Source organism: Rhagoletis pomonella, unplaced genomic scaffold, assembly GCF_013731165.1.
Source record: "Rhagoletis pomonella isolate Grant_MI unplaced genomic scaffold, Rhpom_1.0 Rhpom_scaffold_00011, whole genome shotgun sequence".
Classification (NCBI taxonomy): Eukaryota; Metazoa; Arthropoda; class Insecta; order Diptera; family Tephritidae; genus Rhagoletis; species Rhagoletis pomonella.
In genome coordinates this window covers 9,537,539-9,561,237 of record NW_023458565.1, presented here as the reverse complement: position 1 = coordinate 9,561,237, position 23,699 = coordinate 9,537,539, and the positions used below count along the sequence as shown (strand labels likewise).

Sequence of the window (23,699 nt, the reverse complement as noted above, 5' to 3'; positions counted from 1 at the left end):
TACTTTAGACAATTTGATATCTTCTTAAACATACTGACATGCATGCACCGGTTTTTATATGTACATAAATTTACACCCATACATATATGTATGTACATATATGTAAATATGTATACATAAATAGGCTTGTTTAAGTACATTTGTATAAATCTTTAAATGCATACATACATACATATTTACATACATTAATACGTGTGTTTTCATACATATTATATAATTAACGATTTTATTATTTGGAGTAATTGCAAAATATATGTACTTAATCATGTACATGTTTATATATGTACACTAGGGTGGTAAAACAACAGTAAGGTCAGAATCGTCATGCTTTCACCCCCTAGGATTGTTCTATATCGAAATATAGTATATCCCTATTTTTTATTTTGAGGTCGCTCAAAGCGCTCAAAGTTTTCCACCCCAATCATAAGGGGTGAGAGCATACAAATTCCGACTTTACTTTTTCGCATGTTTTTTTGGACCACCCTAATGCACACACATATGCATATCGAAATAAACATCAGCGGTATTCTCGGAGTCTCGTAAAGCCCCTGCACGGTGTACGCATTGCTCGGTAAAAACCGGTTTTCCCATGGGACAGCTTTGCAAACCGTGCAATCGGTTCAGCGTGCAATCCGTTCACCGTGCAAGGGCGTTGTGGTGTAGTGGTAAGCAGTGCGCGCTTTCATACATCAGCACCTGGGTTCAAGCCCTGGCCAAAGCAACATCCCAAAAAATATAGAAAAAGGTTTTTTCTTAACAGTGGTCGTCCCTCGGCAGGCAATGGCAAACCTCCGAGTGTATTTCTGCCATGAAAAACAGCTTCTCATAAAAATACAATCGCAGTTCGGATTCGGCGTAAAACTGTAGGTCCCTCCGCTTTGTGTGACAACATCAAGGCGCATGCCACAAATCGGAGAAGCTCGGCCAAACACTAACATATGTGTAAGCGCCAATCTATTATTATTATTAACTATTTAAAAAATTTGTATTGCCGAATGTAGGTCAACAACTCGCCAGGTTCGGCCTAAAAATCTTTTTTATTTCGATCGGTACGGTCTAATGCGTGTATACATTAAGCCTAGTGATAGAACTTTTTAGAAAAGTATCGATACTAGTACTCATTTATAATACTCTAAGAAAGATTCGATTCCAGTACTCATATTTGCAAAAAAGTATCGATAATACTCGTACTTCCAAGTATTTTTAGGGCAAACGCTAAAAGTTAACAAAAATCATATTGCTATGTTTACATACACATATGACCTCTTTCTTTTTGTAAATTGAATATACATTGCTTTTAATAGCTGTAGTCTGATCTAACAAGCATTTCTAATGGAGTTTTTGAAAAGAACTTGCAATAAGTTTAAAAGCGTAAAATAAATGTTTATAGTAAAAGGCTTATTTGAAGCATTTAAAAGCAACTAAAGCCATTGTCTAAAGGAAGGATAAGCTGCCTTTCACAAAAATTCTCGTCGAAAGCGGGCTGGATTTCGAATTTAAAACCAAGGTAGGATACATTGGAAAACGAAGACCACCCTCCTAATCCATTCCTTACACCGGCACAAAAAGTTGGTGTGTGCTTTAAACCAGACCCACTTGCCGCCACGTATTTCGACGCACTGAATCCGAATCTGAGGTCCATTTGACTCGTTTTTGCCATTTTTTTCACAATTTTCGAGGTGTACGAGTCAAATGGACCTCAATAAATGTCGATATGTGGGTTTGGTTAAAAGCAAAGACTACTTTTTCTGTGTGGGCCAGTGTTATCGAAGTTATGGCAAGAGATTCGTTTTCCAATTATTTAAGAAGTTTTAATCGAGCCAAATGTTCACATGACAAATAAGAAAGTTATAGGAAAAAATGCGATTTTTTTTCTCGACATAAGTATTCAAATAAAACTGACACACGCTAAACTTTTTTTCGTGATACGCCTTAATATACATACATACATATTGCACAGAATATCACAAATCTTTGCCTAGGTTATTTATTAATATATTACGTATAACTCAGAAGAATTTGGCAGGCAAAACTCAGCCGCATCCATTCTTTTCCGGTAAGTGGGGATTTTTCTTCTCTTCGCAGTGTTGCATTTCGAAAAATGGTTTTCTTTCTTACTTTCTACAACTGACGGTGTGAATACTTTGCGCAGATACATACCAACAAGCAGAGGAGACGTCAAAGAGGACGCAACGCATTAGGTTTGAGAAAATACAATAACTTCAGAAGGTTTGTTTTGGTTACAAAGTTTCCTTTATTATCATATCCAAGTATCCCAAAACACATCCCGTCTCAATCAACCCTAAAATGGAGGCAACTGGCGCACAGTGATACCTCTCCGTACAATTCTTTTTGACAAGAAATAGGAGTTGTTGTGCGGCATTAATAGTTCATGCATAATCACCAAACTTCGTGTTTGTCTCCGGATCAAGAAACATAAAATCAAATCGACCGTGTGGCGATAGACGGAAGGCACGTTTCCAGTATGTTAGATGTACGTTGGGTTCGAGGACCTAACACACGCCTCTGTGCCGCAAAGAACGAGCGTCTAAATCAGCGTTGGGCAGAGAGAGCTTTTACTCTGCTCGCGCCTATACAAAATGTGTAGAAAGCTTAAAAGAGCTTTGCCCGCGGGCAAGGCAGTGCCCATCAGTGGTCTAAATAGACAACGAAAGCTCGGCGTTGAAAAGCTGCAATCGCAACAGAAAGCCAACATATTTGGCATCAGATCTCACTCTCTTTCAGAGAGCACTCATGTATGTATAAACACACCGACCTTGTGAGCAATGGAATTACTTTTCTCGTTCCCAAAGTAATTGGATTGAAATTGGATTTGATACGACGAAGACTGTAACGCCTGTAAATTTGGTACGATAAGGTATAAAAGTTTGCTCTAACGGATGCCTTCCGATTAAAATCTAAGCGTGCTTTTACAAAATCAGGAAAGAGAGCCAGCTTGCCATATGGCCAACTATCGCGGGATCAGCCTTCTGAGCATCGGCTAAAAAATCTTATGAAGCGGGTTGTGTGAAAGGCTAAAGCCCACCGTCAACGAACTGTTTAGGTCCTATCAATGTGGCTTTAGACAAGCTAGGTCCAATATAGACCAAGGTTTCACCCTACGCTAAGTCTTTGAAAATACCCACGAGAAGAGAATAGACACACACCAGCTATTTATCGATTTCGCGACTCGGGGTCCTAGCCAAGAAGGACTTCGCTTAATTTGCGATTTTCAATTTGTATTAGCTGCCACAGAAGCGAAACGACTGGCGTGCTTTTTTGGACTTGGCGTTTACAGCTCCAAACAAGCAGTTCATAGAAGTTGTCTTTAACCGTATCGTCCTTCTCTTCCGTCAGGGCGTGGTCACAAATAAAGGAGATCTTGGAGAATCTTGTTTTGATGAAGGTTTCGGCGTGAAGCTTCTTCCCCGGGGTGAACGATAGCACTTGACGATGCAGTATCCTTTAACAAATTTAATGATTCTACACAGTGTAGCGCATGTAAGACCTTTTCTTCCTTATCGTCGTTCTTACAGCTTCTGCAACATCGTCGGAAAAGCACGCCGAGCCTTTCTGCATGGTTATCTGTTAGACAGTGCCTGATTGGAGCCCCCACAACTATATATATATCCTCTTTTCTCAGACAGTATGTATACTCTTCGTGACCGCTTTCGATTAGGAATGTCAGTACATCGATGTATTTCTTTGATTCGATGAATCGAAAAGCACATCGAAAGTTTTCCTTATATAGAAGGGCATACATCGATGCATCGAAATGCATACAATTTTTCAGATATTATAACGGAGCTTTTTAGAGCAATTTCTATCTTTTGGCCAAACTCGCTTCTCTTGCACAATTGAAAAACTAAAATGGCAGCTCGATGTCTTAGAGATGTCAGTTTTCAAAAAACATCGATGTATTGATGCATCGATACATCGACTATTTATACATCGGGTGAACCATATTCGATGAATGGATGCCATTCCGAGATACCTACTTCCGATCCCATTTAGGTCATTTCTGTCGGGAAATTCGACAAGACGTACTTTGACTCCATGTTTCTTCTCTGAGCAGCAGCTTGCAAGTGGCATATGGTATACCAATGCCGTTTTCACGCAAATGACACCAGATGACAACCCGTTTTCATTATTTTGACAGCATTTGACGGCAAATATGACCTAATAAAACCAGGCTTCTGTCTTTATGGCCAGGCAGCCAAGTGAGGTGAATTATGAACGTGAAAGAGCAGCCTGGCTATTACTAAAAAGAAGCCCATCATTTCAGTTCCTAGCTTCTCAACAGCCTTTTTGAATACAGAAAATTCAGCTTGGAATATGCTGCACTGGTCTGGTGACCTAAAAAAAAGGTTGGTTTCGTGAGAAAACGCCTTCTTCCAACTTTCGGTCGAGTTTTGAGCCATCTGTATAGATGGAGATTAGGTGGAGTGTTAATGTCTGCTCTCCACTCCTGGCTGCTTGGGTTTGTTGTGCTAAAATTGCCTTCCGGAACCTACAATTTTTTTTTATTCACAGTTGTGTCTTTGGCTTACAGGTGGCCACTGGGATGCCTCTTTCAAGCTTAAAGTAGCGAGGCTGCCATCTGTTTTCTTGCCCAAACCAGTGGCAGGAAATCCAAGTATAGACGGCTAAAAAAGATGTGTAGCGCGAGTTAAAAAAATAAGAATAATTGTGTAGGTGATGACACGCCTGGGTAGGACATACATACTTACTTGCAAAGATGCGGTAATCCTTTTTATAGCGATAGAAAAATGTACAAATACCAGAAAATAATTAAAAATGCAATAGATTTAAATTTTAGTATTTTATGATTTTTTTGCGTATTTATTTCGTATTTAATAATAATAATCATCTCTTCAACTCTATGAGTGCATCATCATTAACATCATTCTTATTAACTTTAGTATGTATGTATGTATGTATGTATGCATGTTTGTTTGTTTGTATGGGGGTCGTTTTGTATATGTGCTATGTATGTATATTTACTGGTATATATGTATGTATGCATGTTTACGCGTGTGTGTGTGTGTGGAATCAATTTGGTTATTTTCACTTTGATTTTTTTCTTCTTCTTTTTATCTGGTGTTATTATAGTTTACATACATACATGCCACATAATACATACATATGCATGTATGTATATATGTGTGTTTATACATACATATGTATTATTAGGGTATTTAGATTTTTTTGTTTTGTTAAAAATTTACAATCGGTTCGAGTCTATTTTTCTTTCATTTGTTTATTTATTAGTAGTAGTAAAATATTGTTTTTACAAATAAAATAAATAATATTCGTCTTCAAAACAACAGAATTTTAACGACTTTCCTATCATATTCATGCGCACACACACACACACACACACACACAGTTACAAAATTTTCCTCACACATTTGTGTGGCATTAATTTTTATATTCGCTTCACAGTGCCTAAAAAATTTTGCACTGCCATTTTTTTGTGCGCATATGTACATACATGCATATGTATGTATGTGCATGTGTGTGCATGTGCTTGCATAAATTTAATTTTTGCCAGTGTATTATTTGAACACATGCGAAAATAAGGAATTGTTTTTCGTTTGTTTTTTTGTTTCCATTGATTTGCTTTTTTAGTTTCTTTTTGTTTTTGTTTTTTTCTTTACATTACATATTAAATTAGTCTCAATTTTACATTAATTACATATGCAGTTTAATTTTTTCATCGCTCAATTTGTATTTTTAATTACATTTATGTAACAATAATATAATTTTCTCTTTATTTTTTTAAATTTATAATAATAGATTTAATTTTGTATTTAATTTTTAATGACATAACTAAAATTAATTACTAAAATTAGTGTGGATTTCTTGTTTTTTATTTTTTATGCTTTGTTCATTTTATTACTATTTAGTATTTCTAATTTTTAATAGTGACATTTATATATAGGTATTTATATATATATAGTAATATACATCTGCAAGTATAAATAAGTTTAGTAGTTTTAGTTTCATATACTATTATCTATTACAATAAAATAATTTACAGTTCGTATCTGTCTTTAACTAATTTACATCTCAAAGATTAAGGATGATTTTTTGCTTGAGTGGACTCATTAATTGGTGTTTGATTTAAAAATTTTCATTTTCTCAGTTCGGTTTTGGGCAAAACCTCGTCAAATCTACTGATAATAAAATGCCAATTAATTGTTGTTCTTGCTAACCGCCTTTGCGAATCTCATGGGAACCGACGCCGGCAACGTATGTATGAAAGCTCCTTAAATAGCCAAAAATATAATTCATGTTTATTTTTCCACAATCTTTATAAATGTAAATATTTTAATTAAAAACTCCTTTCTAAAATATGAAATTGCAAAAAATAAGCTGCCAGTATAGAAATTTTATGCTTTTGCAATCTTTTGCAGTTTGGCAAAAATAAACAGTAAAAAAAACAAGTGTTAAACAATTATGCATCACTTCTAAGACCGACCCGCGTGTAGAGATTTCTTAAGCTTCCTGTCATGTTACATATATCAGTCTAGAAAGAGCTTTTATCTCGTGCGCGCTCATTCAACATCTATCAAAACAAGCGTCGCTGGAGAAACTTTTTAAAGCTTTCTTTGAATTTTATATGGACGTACGCAGAGTAAAAGTTTTTTCTGATCCCCACTGACTTACTGAAATCTTTAAAAAAAGCTTTTCCCGCAAACTATGGTTTGGTCGTTACTGTTTTATATGCATTGATGTGCATATTGTAAAAGCTCCCTTTGCTCAACAGTGCTTTTGAACACTTACGAGTATAATATCCTTTCTATTGAGGCATTAAAAACAAGTTATAATTTTACTTACAGAGCTTGCATCGAGAGTTTATTATGAGCTTTCAATAACTTTAACTGCTAAACCAACACATTTTTTTATAATCAAATATCTCGAAGATAAAAGCTGCCTAAATCGAAATTTCAGTAAAGCTGCCCAAATTATAAACACTATTATATAGCTCACTGATTTCAAAGCTCTGAGGTTTGAAAAGTAATATTTATGTTAATAGCCAACTCTTTGCATGCAGCGTAGAGCGTAAAAGCTCCTTCTGATCGCCAGTGGCATAAAGGCGATTGCAAGAACTCTCAACTTAACTGGCTTAAAGACAGACAAAAAATAAAATAATTTTACAAAACCCAATGCTAAAAAATTTATTTTTCTTCTCTTGTGGTAGTAAATAGCGAATTTCGTATGTATTTACGCTGTTTTTTTGTTAATTTTTTTAAGTTTTTTTTATTTGTTTGTATAAGCTACAAAAAGTTCCCTATATAAAATACATTTTACGAAGTTTTTTTTTATTTTTTCATAACCTTTTTCCTTTTGTAATATTTCTGCAATTTTCAAGTTATGATTAAATGTTTTACTTTGCTTCTTGTTTTCACTACTTTTGATTATTTAGTTTTGTGTTTTTTTTGTGTGGTTCTTTTTATTGCATTTTTTGAAGTTTCGCTAAAGAAAACAGAAGTGTGGAGTGAGATAGGCAAAGCATACAACGAATGTTTAAGGGTGCTTTCATAAAATCGAATAGCTTTTGAAAAACACAGCACTTTTATGATAGCCATTTGTATGCAAAAAAAAAATTTAAAAATATTTCCGTTCAAATTGATTTTTCTAGCGCGTTTTCAAATATGTACTCAAATTAATAGCTGTGCGTTTTGACTTTTTTACTAACACAGTTTTACTGTTGTTTGGTATGCTTGCATATTTTCGTTTACTCTGCATACTTCCGCGTGGCTAAAAAATAATAAAATTTAAATTAAAAAAAAAACAACAAAAATGTTACTAAGTAACAACAGTATATGTGCGTGTGTATGTATGTATTGTGTGTACTTATCAACTATAAGCCTTCTTTGTAAGATAGATACATACTCAGTAGCAAGTGCCTTCAAAAGCGTATTCTAAATTGCCTTAATGGATTTGTACCTGTAAATGTACCAAATACTCCTAATTTTCAAATTTTTTCTTTAGAACTCCAAGTTTTTTTTTTTGCATACACACACATTTCTTTCCTTCTGTTTGCTCTATTCTCTATTTCCCAGTTAAAAGCGCCTAGTTTTCACTTTCATATATACAATCGGTTTATTTTTTGTAATTATTTTCAATATTTTTAGAATGGAATTATTTTATAAAGTATGTCAACGTTGCGATACTTCGACCTGACTTAGATGGTGAACAAATTAAAACAAACGCAATAACAAAGAGAAAACAGCAGAAAATTAAATAAAAATACCAAATAAAAATTTTAAATAAACATACCAAAATGTCAAAATAAACTTAAACAAATAAAAAAAATTGAAAAATGCTTAAGAACGCAATATATAGTATTTGTAAATAATGCGCAAAATTTAGTTTGAAAAAAGTGTGAATGCCTTTAAAAATTTTTAATTTGAGCATTAATTTCCATTTTTTTCTAAAATATATGTAGCTGCCAAAAGTTACTTAAATGCGTCAATTCGTGCTTCCCTGACCCAACTGTCGAAGCTGCTTGAGAATTTTGTTAAGAAAATTAAATAAAAAAATTGCATTGAACAAATTAATAAAAGCGAAATAGTGAAAAAAATAAAAAAAACATTACCAAAAAAATTTATCTATATAAAAAAATTTATGAAAAAAATGTTTAAACATATTTTATGTAGAAATAATGCGCAAATTTTATTTAAAAAAAAATTTAATTGCCGCATTAATTTCCATTTTTTTGCAATATATTTAGCTGCCAAAAGTTACTTAAATGCGTCAATTCGTGCTTCACGGACCCAACTGTCAAAGCTGCTTGAGAATTTTGTTAAAAAAAATTTAAATAGAAAAAATTCCATGGAAAGTTAAATAAAAAGAGTCGCGTTCGTACAATAAACATCAGCAATGCATTATCGAACAAATCAAATAAGAAAGCATATTCACTTGTTCATTTCTTCTTCCTTTCATAAATTAACCTCTCTAGTTATTAATAATTATCTGTTTGCAGTCTTTGGTTATTAAAATTTTACTCTAAAACATATAGTTTAATTAATAATGAATTTCTCATTTTCCTTTACTTTACGACACCTATCAATATTTTACTTTTAATTACTCCTTATTTTAAGCTTTTCTTCTGTTTACTATTTTTTTTTAGTTTCCACCGTTCTGTATTTTATAATATTTTTTAAATTTAAAATTTGCAGTTAACTTTTTGCGGCCTGCCTTATCATGTATGTAAATATGTAACTCGAAATCGAGTCGGATCTACGCGCATACATACATACATATGTCTATATATTTAGCCGAAACCGCTACAAAAAAAAACGTAGTAAGCGAAATTTTTTTCCAACATTTTCTTTTTGTTGCAGAAATGCATCTAGATGATTTAGGAACATTTCTGCATCAAAAAGAAAATTAAATTTTGAAAAAATTCGTCGGTTACGCTTTTTTGGCGATTAAGACTCGATATGATAAGGCTGTTAGTCTCCTTTTTTCTTTCCTGCTTTCTACTCTTCATCGTCTCCTATACTATGTACTCTTCACTAGACAACTGCCGCGGTGGTGGGCCTGGCGCTTTCTGGTCATTGGGGCTCTCTCATTTATACCCTACATACAGCAGCGATCAGAATTTACTTGTACATTTGATATTTAATTGTTTGAAAATAGGCAAATAAATAACAGTACTTTTATATAGTACATACATAGATATCTTCAACTGCAGAATTGCGTAAACGCGCGCCTCAATGCTTGTCCATTATTATTTAAAAAAAAATAATCATCATTTACAAACATTTACTTAAATACGAGTATCTAACGATATAGTACATTATCTTTTTCGTTTGCGCTGGCTTTGCTTCTTCTTCTTATCTGTTTTCTTCTTCTGCTTAATCTCCAGCACCGCTGCTTTTTAAAGTCGCGCGCAAGTGTGCTCACCGGTAGACAGCTTGGGTGAAAGATAGAGAGGGAGAGAGAGAGAGAGAGAGAGAGAGAGACAGCGAATTCGAAGGCGTAACCGGAAATCAACTGCGTATGCTAAATGCAAGTCATTGTACATTAAAATACTGTTGCTCAGAAGGTTGAATGTGTTCTCCTGCAATTGCACATACATATGTAACAGAAACAGCTGATCTGCTCGCAAAACTAGCTCTACTACCACCGCTCACGTATGCATTTCACTACACTGTTGCCTAAATACCTAGCACTCGCCACAACCCACCGCCTGCAGTGGTTCTTCATCTTCATATTCAGCTTCAGCTTTTGCTGTTGCTGCACATTTCGTTTCCGTTTCGAATCCAACTCGGTACGCGGTACTCGGTACTCGTTACTCGGTAGTACGCTAGTTTTCTTCTATGTTATATGTATGTTTTTATGTTTGTATGTATCTACATGTAAATGGCATATTCCCTAACATACATGTGTAGTACATACATACATATTCTCATAATTTTCTGCTACCCTTTTTCTTTCTACACATACTAACTACTTAGTACTCGCCATTCGAATCGAGCAGTCGTTTCTTGGGCGTCACATCGCCTTTTCGCATATGATGATGGTGATGATGATGATGATGATGCGTATGATGATGATGGTGTGCATCTGCCGCCGATTTTAACGAATCGCCGCCACCATTGTTGCCGCTTAAAATGCTTGCCGTACCGCTGCTGCTGCCATTTCCCGTTAGTCCCAATTGTGAAATTGGTATGATATTGGTCGGTGAGTCGGTCTGTTGACAGCGGCAACCTCGTCCCACAATACGGCCATAACATTTCTCGCAAAACGAGACGCAACCGCGCATTGGCCAATACAACCAAAGGCAGGGTAGCACTAACGATAGCGCGCCCAACCAACCCCAACGCTGTGTACGCTTATAGGGTCCACACGAGCAGGGATTGTCGACGCATGGTGTGCCGGAACCATCATCGCAGTCCATGTCATTGTCGCGTGCGCAATGGTAGAATAACGCTTTGGCGCAGCATAGACACGACACGTAATCGATGACTGATTCGGCGCTGCAGAGGCAGGTCTTATTGCAGAGCCACGTTTGCGGTAGATGTGGTGGACTTTGGCACTGTTCGCAACGGCAATGACCGCAACGTGGGCAGATGATTTGATTTAAGGATGATGTGTCGCCGCCGCTGCCGCTGCCGCCACCGCCAATGATGATGGGCGTACCGAGCGGACTGGCGCCATGTACGGCGGATATCATGCCTTGTGGCGTGGAGATGCCCGTCGCTATGTTGTGCATGGTCAGTAGGTCGTCGAATGCGGGTATATCTTTAGCAAATTTGCAATTGTTGCTGTCGATGTGCGACATTTGGCTGATGGTGGTGGTGCTGGTGGTGTTGTTGGTCGTTGAGGCGGGTTGTTTCGTGATTGCCGGCGTAAATGACTGTTGCGAGCTGGTGAAGCTGCCCAAACTGCCGCCACCACCGCTGTGGTGGTGTCCATTCTGCGACGCAACTGGAATCACCTTGCCCGTATGCGGGCAGGTTGTTGTCGCTGTCACAGTGCTGGACGTGGGCGTTTTGTGATTATGATGCGAATGTATGAAGCCGTCCGTGCCATCAATGCCCGCCGTGATGGTCGCCGAACCCACAGTTCCCGTCGTCGTGCGGTTCGTCGTATGCAGCAGCTGCTGGTGTTGGTGTTGCTGATGCTGGTGCTGTTGCTGTTGATTCTGCTGATGTTGCAGACGGAATTCACGCTGTGGCAACAAAAGCAGATGATGCGTTGTCGTTTGACCGCCATCATGCTGTCCCGCCGGATGTTGCGCGCGTGAAGCGTGTTGTAGCTGCAGTTGATTCGGTATGACAGCGTTGGCGGCAGCATTTCGGAACGGAGTATCCACATACTCATTGGTGAGCCGCTGGGACTCGGGTCGCGGTTGAGCCAGCGTGACTGATGTGGCAGCAGCAGCTGGTTCGGTGCTATGGAAATGACTGAGTAAACCAGCGATGCCAGCACTGAGGCCACTGTTGGTGTTATTGCTCGCTTGAGTGCGGGCGTTGCTGCTGCTGCTGCTGGTATTATTACTATTTACAAGTAGTCGTGCGGCAGCGCCTGGCGTAGCCGGTAATTGTCTACGCCTCGTAAATGTATTCGCTGCTGTTATGGAGGACGACGACGTCGAAGAGGATGTAGTGCTAACGTGACTGTTATTGCGGCTGAGGTTTAAAGTGGTCGGCCGTTGTGGCAGTATCGTCAAATGATGAATTTCGTAGTCCTCGTATTCTGGTTGTATCAGCGTATTAACGACATTAGAAATGTTAACGTTATCATTTTGACTCGTACTCGTACTCGTACTTGTACCAACACCTCGGTCTACGCTCGTAATACTATATTGACTTGGATGATTGTTGCTATTTAAATTTTGTTGTTGTTGTTGCTGCTGCTGCTGATGTTGTTGTTGTTGGTTATTACCATTTGTACATTGCGTTGATGCGGTGCTCGTCGTCGTCGTCGCCGTTATCGCTGATGGCGTCGTCGCTGCTACTGCTGTTGCTGCTGCTGCTGCCGCTGCCGTCGTCGTCGTTATCATTAGCTGCTGCTCCTGCTCCCGCCGCTGTTGCTGCCACTCCTGTTGCATTTGTATTTCGCTTAGCATAGTCTCTGGCTCGGGTGCTCTGGGACGATGTACACGTGGTAAGTGCTTTGGGGGGCCGCGGTGGCGCCAAAATATCGCCGCCATTTCTACGATCCATGTAGTGTGGCAAACTTGTGTTGGAGAAACCTCAGTGCCCTCGGTACCTTAGCCGTGGACCATCAGTTTCCCTCATTCTTTTGCTCTGTTGCTCAAGCGAATTGCCGAATGGTAGTTAATAATGCTAAGTCGGCAGTTTGTAATTCTGAACGAAGTTGCTGATCAATTGGCACTGTGTTGAGAGTGAAACGATTGACTTTCTGAAATGAGAGAAAGAGAGAGGGAAGAATTATTTAAATGCAATTTACAGGCATAGAAAATATGTTATATGTACAGATGTTAGCACAATACTTATGTTTGTAAAAAATTTCTGAGGAGGAAGAGCTATCAAAAACAAACTTCCTGCAGCTTTACTTTTGGGTGCTTGGGGTAGGTTTTGGTCGTGACTGGCTTATGGGCACCTCAACGGGTTTTTATAATTTTTAGACTGTATATGTATGTAAATTAATGGTCCAGGGTAAAATTTCTCTCCACTCGGCAGTGGTTTTAGGTGTTAGCAACTAGTGGGAGCTTTTATTCCGCGTGCATCCATATAAAATAAATAGACACCTTACGACAAGCTCTGGGCGGCATAGATGGCGCCTTTCTTGTGGGCGGATATCTTTATTTGTATACAGGAACATGGTAATAGCTTTCTTACCCATAACGGTCTTAGAGCGGTAGTGGGCACCGCCCTTGCTCGCGAGCAAAGCTTTCTTAAGCTTTCTATATACTTTGTATAGACACGTGCAGAGTAAAAGGTCTCTCCCTCTCTCTACCCGTTAGTGGTTTGGAGTTTCCCTTTCAATATTTTCTTAAGGCAGTCACGACTAAAACTTATCCCGCCGGTAAAAAATTTTCAGAACTTTTTTTTTGGATTTCTAAAATCACTTCCAAAACATATAATGCGGTGTAAGCTTTTTAAAGCTCCCTACAAATTTTTAATAGGCGCGCATATTGTAAAAGCTCTTCCTGATCATCACTCTTTTAAAGTTAGGAGACTGTGGAAAGCTTTAGTGTCGACTGAGCCATAATTTAGTGCAGTGGAAAGCCTTTCAAAGCTCTATTACTACTAAAATAAGAACGAAATGTTGTGTTCTTTTTTTTAAATACATATTTGAAGTTATTAATCATCCATAGACATATGTATATGTAAATGTAGCAGAGTTATTCCACAAATTTTACGCATTCATATTTTTTTTCCATAAACACACGCACGTACATGTGTATGTATGTATATGTAAGTATGAATATTTCCACAGCTTAAAATATCTACATATATCTACATATTTAGATACTGGTGGATGAATCTACATACATACATATGGATAATTTTACACTAAACTAAAAATAATTGCAAATTTTTCCATAACAGTCTTAATAAACAAAAATTATTATAAATACTTAGTGTGAAAAATATGCAAAATGATATTCGAAAAATTTTAAGTATTTTCCACTAATTGTTTATATATGTATACATATGTACTTACTTAGTTGCGTATGCAAGCATCCACCCCAATAGGAAAAGAGGCGCATGTATAAGGAATTTGAAAGGAATATGTGTAGATTGTTGCTGAATTTCCAAAATTTTTATATTTTATGCAGTTTAAATTTTTAAAATATTTATTTATATTTTTTTGTTTTGTTTTTTATTACCATTTTTTCATTTACTTTAAACTTTTTGTGAAAGCTCTATTTTTTTGTAAGAAGCAAAAATTGTATACTGATTTATAACTCTCATAATTTGAAAAAGATTTTTTTAAATATAAAACGATTCTCATTGAATATTTCTACAACGAAATATTTTTAAAATTTTGACCATTTGAAATTTGAACCATTTTCATTTTATACAGTATATTAAAACTTTTTTAAAAAATACGAAAATTTTTTTTAAAATAGTGGCCCAAAATTTTTTCCCGTGCCGCCAGGGCTTTGAAGTTGTCGATGTATTTTATGTGGGGAAAATACATTTTTTTGTAAAATTGCTATAAGATCGATAAATAAAAATAAATATTTTTCGATCGAATAAGACTGCTTCCCTTCAGAAGTCTTCAAAAAATAGCACTATGATGCTTCTTTAATGTAAAAATTTTACTAAGTGTGTTTAAATAACCGATAATTCTATCTGTTATATACAAAAAGTAGTTACTTTAAGTTTTCATAACCACATCACGCACGAACAGCTCAATGGATGTGGTTAATTCTTTTTAGTATTCTACTCGTTGTCTTCTGTAGGTTTGTGGTAAAAATTTTTGAAAAATAGAGTTGCCAGACATTCGAAAATTTTAAATTATTTAAAGGTCAATAACATATTTAAGTTTCTTCATCAAAACTAAAAGCCTTTGAAGATATTTAAAAATATGTTTGTACGGGGTGCCACCTTTCTAAAAGAAAATAGAACAACCACTATACTAAATTTTCAAACTATTTATTCAGAGGTTTTAGAAAAAACTTTAGTGTGCAGTTTTATAGCCTACTAATTTTTACTACAAAGTATATAATGAGCTATGCATTCATAAACAAATTTTAAGCACTAAATACACAATAGAAAAATAGCCAAAACTTTTTAAAATGTCGCGTCCCAATTTATATTTTCATCACAGTACTGTATGTATGTACATACACAGTTACATACATATTCACATGAAAACACTTCGTCGTTAGTCCTATTTCTCGCAGGGTGTATAAACAATATATCTACATTTTTGGCTTTCAAGGTGAATGAGAGTAAACAAAAGAGTTCTGAATATTTTTCGTATGAAATTCAATAAAATTTGCTTCTATGTAGAGCCAGTTTGATGTTGAGTAGAAAATAAACGATTGCTATACCACCATCAACCATACCTACTATCGAGCTTTGAGCTATCTGTGTGTACATACATAGATAGACTCGCCCCTTTTCTGAACCTTCTAGTTTCCACCCTTCCCTTGAGGGTAGAAGTCTGATGAACGATGGTGAGGGGTACTAGAGCAGAGTCTACCTGTCCGGCTACGGGAGCTCTGCCAAAATCTTTCCATGACCAAATCTACAGTTTCACCACCCACTTAGGGCCTTTAAATCTAAAGCAGTAATATTTAGTAAAGTAAACAAAAAATTCAAAAGTGCGGCAACATTTTGAAGCCCATGAAAACCACATCAATTTTGAGGTTTCTTGCCATGCTAACTTGATGTGTGGCCATATTTAGAAAATATATAACAAAAGTATATAATTATTGACCGGACACACTTTTGTTAGTATGTAGGTATACATAAATATGTATTTAAAAAAAAAAATAAAAAAATTTATATAAAAAATTTTCGATTTTGAGTTCATTGGATTGGAATGTGCTGGCCAGTTGTTGAATTCCGAACATCCCGATTTACAATTTATGAATTTGACTTGATGCTGCACGATCTTTTTGTATATTTGTGTTGTATATTTTATATATACATACACATGCATCTACATATGGTTGTATATGCATACATATGTATGTACATTAGACCATACCAGAAAAAAAGTTCGCCCGACACTGCTGAGTCCAAAGTATTTTTGCAAGGCAATTTCGATTTTTACTTTTGGCCAAATCTAGGGATCACCTTTTTACAATTTTCATTACATCTTCGGTATTTACAGTCGCATTTTAAAGTATGAAATATCGATGCTCTTTTTCGAGGGGAAAATTTAGTATTTACATACCAGATTTCAGTTCCTACCACCCTAAAGTACCACCCTATTTTTTTTAATTATTCCAATAGAACTATTAAAAAAAATAAAAAATTGCTGCCTCAGGGATGTACGGCGAACTATTTTGTTTGCTTTTAGGGTGGTGTGGTCTAATATACATATATTCATTCACTTATTTTCCTTTCGTCATATTTAATTGTCAGTTTAACACATTGCCTGTCGCAATAATAATGAATGAAATATGTAATTGGCGTTTGGCAGGCAAACGCGCGGCAAAAATAACATAAAAATACCAACGGATTAAATACAAAAAAAAAACGTTATTTTAAGTTCATTATTCAATTTTTTATGTTTTTGTTTTTAACATTCGATTCCGCTTTAAACAAAACATACGCAGCTTCCATTAAAAATTTGCAATTGATTGAATTTTTGAATGAATATTTTTGGCCTGATGTGTCTCTGTGTTGTTGCCGTTGCTGTTGTTAATGTGTTGCACAAAAATTGTTTTCTTCAATATTATTAATGAAATTTCACAGATTTGCATCCACACTGTGATGTTCACAAAGTAAGGATGTAAGTATATACATTAGGGTGCTACTTAAATGTAGAGAGCAAGTTTGTACATCAGATTCCCTAAGTCTCAACCCCTACATCGATGCTACTATAGTCGAAGATATCACTTACAAACTTTGGTCCCTATTGAAGTCTGTTATGGCGTGTTGCACAGGGGCCCAAATTCGGATTACCCTATGAAGACGTCTTAATCGACTCCAATTGGGACCAAAATTTATAATGTGATATCTTCGACTATAGTAGGTAGTATCGAATTTGGGTATTAGATGAAAATAAAAAAAATTAAATTTTAAGTTTTTGAGTTCCTATCTATAGAGGAATCTGAACTTTACCCTCTGTGCGACACGCCTTAACCGTCTCCAATTGGGAGAAAAATTTATATGTGATATGTACGACCGTATTATGACCGATTGTGGGGGTGTAACTGAAAAAAGTCGTTCAATTGATTTTGTAAGGACCACCCTTATCTACATACATACATAAGTATGTAGTATAGGAAGCACTCGTGAACATCAAAATATCCAAAAATAACAAGTGAAAGAGATAAATTGAAATACAAAAAAAGATTGGAAGAATGAAAAATAGCAACAATTACGCGAAATGTTTAAAAATACGAAATTCTGCGCTGAGAAGTGGATATACATATAAATGTAGGTATGTACATATGTACAAAATAAAATTTGGCAATCGAATTGTTGTTATATCTACAACAAGTTTTTATTTCCGTTTGTTCTTATTAATTTAAATATATGTACATAAATACATAACGACTGGTGTGTTTTATTAAACACGACCAATATCGCGTAGGCGGCTACAGCGTTAAACAAGGAAGAGAAGTCATTAAAAAGGAAAGTTGGAAGGTTAAAATGTACAACCGATTTAATAAGGAACAATGAGATATTTTGCATATTAACTCATTACAACAGTTCGTTCGAACCTAACTCCCTGGAGTGTATATGGGGCATTCCTGCCCGATTCGAACAACATTTGGCTTTTGCATCTCACACTTTTTGACAGTTGTTTATGTTATAGTACCACCCTTATCAAAATATCGATTTAAAGAAATTGCGCCTTTTTTATAAATGCACATAAAAAGTGTTTACTATATTCCATTTCAGAGCTATTGTCATTCCTGGTAGGGCTCTTCGTTTTGAAGTGAAACTTCTTTAGTTGCGGTTGGTTGGTTGGGAGGAAATTGGCAAATTCAACGGATATTGCTCACGGAAATGATTGGGGCTGAAACAAGTGCTTCTTGAGTGTATGCACATGGTATAAATTTAACAAAAATGTGCTAATAAAAGGTTAAAGAATAACAGTTAGAAAAAAAACCTAGATAAGAATGAATCTATGAAACGTACATAGATTAAGAAAAGGATAAATGCAAAAGTAAAAATAAAAACAAAAACCAAGATGCGTAAAGATAGGGGCAAAAATAAAAATCAAGGTAAATAACATTAAGCAAAAGCAGATGTATATGTACATATGTACATATTTTCACTGGTTATATGACAAACTAGATACATATGTAACGCAAGTTTCACTTCTCCAATATGGCCCAGGCGCACTTACGTTTTGTTTTTTGTATGGTATGGTGACATAAACCCCGTAATGTTGAGATCCAAAGTCTGAAATCACTTTTTCGTTATTATTATTATGGACATAGTCGCTCCAAAGGAGGGATATCCTTTCATTTAATTTTTAGCTGTATAGAACTGTGCCCTACTACACATAAACGTATAACAGAAATTTATATTTTTGTTTAATTGTTTTAAGTGATATTTTCGGCAACATGGCTAGCCATATACATATGTACATAAGTACGTATGTATTATGCTAATCTATAATTTACTGAAAGTCTCGTAGACAGACAATCCTCTAGCGATTAAAGTGCCCAGTCACAAACTTCGCCCACGCACGGCAAACGCCCATTCTGGTTGCCTAAGCATTTATTTTACTCATAGAAACGCATAAAAATCCATTTGGTTTTCTTTTAAACTAATTTATGTTAATTAATTTTTTGATTGCTTAAAGCTACGAAATTCGGAATTTCGAATAGTCGCGCTGCTTGACAATCAAGGCTTGTTAACAGATTCTAAAAACCATTTACTCCTGCCACTGATTGTGAAATAATCGTTAGAGTTTGCTTTTTGTAAAAATCTATTGGCATACATATATATGTACATACATATGTATGTATATTTAACAGCTATTGGATAATATAAGAGCGCAAAAGTTCGTATACATACATACATACATACACGCTGTGGATCTCCTGCTGTGCTGCTTTGGCTCGCGCGTATTGCCGGATATGACGTCAATTCGGGGGCGTTGGCTACGTTTACAATTCATTTTAATTTTCTATTAGGGTTTTGGACTCATTCATGTTATTTATTTTGTTAACAGCTAAGAGCTTGTTAATTAGTTTTCTTAATTTGAATTGTTTTATTTTTGTTTTATTTAACTAAAAACGCAATGCAACTCAGACGCTTCGAGCGACCTCTAAATATTTTTTGTTAAAAAAAATAAACCGGGGTATAATTTTTTTCTCCCAGAGTGGGATGAGGAAAGTGCTAGCGTATAAAAATTGGTGGTTTGGATCCATGTGGTATCCCAATGAGACCTTCACTGGGACTACATAGGTGTGCTGGCTTTCCTTTAAGCTCAGCAGTCACTTCAACCCAACAATAAAATTTGTAAGTGATTGATTTCACGTTTGATTCAGTGCTGAAGCGAACTGAATAGAATTGCTTTGAAACCCTTGAGAAAACGTTTTATTTATTTAAATTTAAATTTGACAGCTATACAATCGGCAATGTGCGAAACTTCTCGTTTATACATACATATGTATGTATTCATGTACATATACATATACATATGTAGCATGTATTTATGTTTGCATATTTATCGCAGCACAAATAATTATGAAATATTTCCTCATTTTTAATTCGTCTTTATTAAATCAAAATTCGAAATATAGGAAATAACAAAGCAGAAGCAATCAAAATATGCTATATATTTCATAAAAAATATTTTTAGAAACAAGAAGTAAAAAACAAATTAAATATTAGCATTCGAAACTGATAAACCAAACGAGCCAAAGATCACTAGTCGACATTCATTTATTTCTTAATCAATTTTATAAGTATTTAAATATATGCGTGTAGCTGTGTGTATTTGCAAAATTAGAAAATGCATTGCTCGTAAAGAATTAAAAATAAAAAATTAAAAATATGCATACATACATATATGTATACACATCCTTATTAAGTCAACACATTTGCATAAGTGTACAATACTGTATAGTTTTGCATGGGTGTATGTTTCTAGTAATTGCAAATATGTATGTATGTACAGTGTGACCAGATGGTCAGAAAATATTAAGCTAAATTGACTTTTAAAAAACGTTACAACATGTTAGAGACTGTGAAAATACAAGTTAAAAAAGTCAGCTCATTAACGCCGAAAAATTTAACAGCGCCTCTACAAGCTCAAGTTAGCGGTACTCATTAAATAAATTTTAAAATTCTTTCACTTAAAACTTCCCGTCAGCCTTAAGATGCCTGTTTTTTTTGATCTCTTGAAACGATAAAAACTCCGTGCTCGACTATTTAATATTTCTTTTGCATGGAAATATTTGTTCAGCTCTTCAGACAGATCGTTGCATGATTGCTCTAATTCATTACTTATTTGACAACCGTTCCTTAAAAGAAAAACACACATCATTTCGCTGCTTCAGAATATCGGAGTTATTGGCAGGTCTTACAATACAGCTTCCAAAGACTTCCAAAGGTAAAGCACTAACAAGAGCTTGATCAGTAAGAATTTACATTGCAATTGTAGTAATCGTTCATCTTGACTGCTCGAATTTCCAAAAGATTGGCCTCATTAGTCGAACACGTTTCGGGGTAGAAAGAAAGAAATTTTTTTAACATTTCTCTAAAATCGTGTTTTTTTTCTTAGAGTACCAAAAAGATAAATCATACTTATACATACAAAAGGTAAAATTAATAAAAACTGAAAAAAGCAACGAAGCTAAAATATAATTGCTAAATCTAGCCCCAAAAAAGGTAACTTGGTCACACTGTGCATGTACAAAAAGGCAAAATATTTAATAAGCCTACCTATTCTTTCAAAGTCACAGACTCAGCTTAACTCAAAGTACAAAGTCATGTATGTATGTATGTACATTAGGGTGCATCACTCAATAAAAAATATACATATATGTATATATGTATGCATTTCGGAAATATGTATGCTAAAATTTGCGTGAGCTTTACTTGTGAAAATATCTCCAAAAATCAAGTTTTTTACGAATAGATTTTAGAAGAGTTTAAGTTTAAAAGGTTTGCATAAAAATTTTAAAAAATTTAAACAACGGAATCAAAATAATGAAATTTTTGAGTGATGCACCCTAATGTACACATATATACATATGTATGTATATGCAAGAAGACCTGTTTGAGTAAATGCTTATCGTCCGAGCAAAAAAATACTCATGTACTTTTGTTTATTTTTTAGCTATTACTATTATCAGACGAGAGCGGAAATATAATCAGCAGGCGACTTTTAAATTCAAAAATAAATGCAAACATTTATTGAAACTGCTTTCCAGACAAATACATACTATACAGACATACATATGTATGGATATACATATGTATATGGACATACATATGTATGTATAGATATTTGTATATGTATGTGCCTACATAGTAAGTGAACGGATTTACACATGAAAATCGCTGACGCTAAATAATAATTCAAGCGCTTTTTTCGCACCAAGGAAAAAAATTAATGATTTTAGCAGAACATTTTTATTCATACAAATGTATTTAGTTACGTACCTACATATAGAGCCCTAACTGCCAAAATAACGTAACCGAAATTTTTTTCAAAATTTTATTTTTGATGCAGAAATGCATCTAGATGCTCTAGGAATATTTCTGCATCAAAACGAAAATTTTGAAAAAAATGTCGCTTACGTTATTTTGGCGGTTAGGGCTCGATATGTATGTTTGTGTGTATTTATATAAATATATTTGTATCTATGTATTTACATATATAATAACTTAATAGCTGAATACGGAACAAGCTTGTTATAGTGGCATTTAAATATTTATTCGATTATTTTTGCCACGGACCTCCTTGCTTAGCGAAGTGTTATTTTTCTCTTTATTGCTAAATATTTATGAATACTAAAAAAAAAATGTTTAAGCACTTCTATGATAAGCCCATTCGACTTGGATGCATTTTTAAAAATCATTTTGATTTTTATTTTCTCATACTTGGCATTCGCATTCAATTGAGAACGTTTTCCGCTTCCTGCCGAGCATTTACTAAAATTGCACTTATCTCATTTTAAACAAAAAAAAAAACGCCGGATGCTTCTAAGGGTCTACCTGGGGTATGACTGCAACAAATGTTGAGTTATAATAACAAAAACGACCGACCGGCAGCTGCCATCAACGGATGCCAATTGTGCGTAAGTGCTGCTGACTTCATTACTCACACGAACAATCACGCTTACACACATACATACACGCATGCTTATGTACACACATACATACATATGTATGTATGCACATATCTAATTTCCTTTATTGTTGTTAAGTGGTTGAGTGTGTAAGATGTTGCACTTGCAACATATCAAAGAACGTAGCACGTAAATAAGAACACAAAAAAAAACAAGTGTTTAGAAGTGGTACAGTAGCGTGAAGCAGTGTAAATCGTGGTCAAAAAGAGTCATTAAAAATGTCGACATCCTGAGGCTCCCGCTTATTTTGATCTACGTACGAAATAAAAACATTCACGAAAATTTCTAAATTTAAAGGGTCTCCTCCAGGTTTGAAAAAATTGATTCCTTGCAAGAATTCGACAAAATTTTGACTCAGCGAGTTTATGAATTTATATGTAGGAATAAGTTTAAATAATATGTGAAGTTATCAGATTTCAAGTTAACATTTTGTTGAATTTTTGTGAGAAAAAAATTTCATACCCCTGGTAGACTAAAAATTTGTTTAATGCTTTGAAATTTTCATGGAGGTCTTTATTCTTTACGTAGAACAAAATAAAGGTGCCCCATACAAATTTTTGATGTTAATATTTTAAGGACTAACCTAATGTATGTTCATTCATACATATGTAGGTACAATGCAAATTAGTTTTTTAAGGAATGAAAGTTGGAAAGTTTTTTTGGAATTTTTTCTATTATGTTTACGTTTACACGGTATGGCTTTGAGAATTTATGAAATTTAACAGTGCTGTCATATATCTATCATTTAAAAATTAAATTAAATAAATCAGGGACGGTAATCATTATGAGCAAAATATTTTAAATCAGCATTTAATCATTATTTTATGATTTCTAAAAATAATGATTATTTTACGTCGCTGAAATAAATACATACATAATTTTCACCCGGCGACCAAATTAATGGTGTGTCAAATCATTATAGTAACAAAAATTAATAGGGTTGTCATATGTTCAAAAAAAAATAAAAAGATATGGTATTTCAATGCTGGTTCAAAAGTAAGCTGTTCAAGAATTTTACAGTGTAGTATGCAATTTTAAAATAGAAGAAAATTAAAAAAAAATATCTTAAAAGAAATACGCTCGAGAAAGATTTAACAAAAAAAAAAATAAAAATAAAAATAAAAATAAACAAGTAAGAAAGTCTAAGTTCGGGCGGAGCCGAACATTAAATACCCGGCGCAATTATTAAATATATGTTTTCCACCTTTCCGAAAACTACCGCTACACGATAAGCCGGGGTGTATAAATTTTAAGTAAA

General features: G+C 34.8%; 1 protein-coding gene across 1 annotated transcript in view; it reads right to left on the bottom strand.

Annotated features, from left to right (window-relative positions):
* Window positions 1-10,351: 10,351 nt before the first annotated feature.
* Window positions 10,352-23,699, bottom strand: part of LOC118746591 (protein sprouty) — an 87,194-nt gene continuing 73,846 nt past the window's right edge. The window contains 2 exon segments of the mRNA XM_036480430.1: window positions 10,352-12,634; window positions 12,636-12,888. Of these exon segments, the coding sequence (XP_036336323.1) occupies window positions 10,472-12,634; window positions 12,636-12,689 (2,217 nt within the window). The 5' untranslated portion in view covers window positions 12,690-12,888 and the 3' untranslated portion in view covers window positions 10,352-10,471.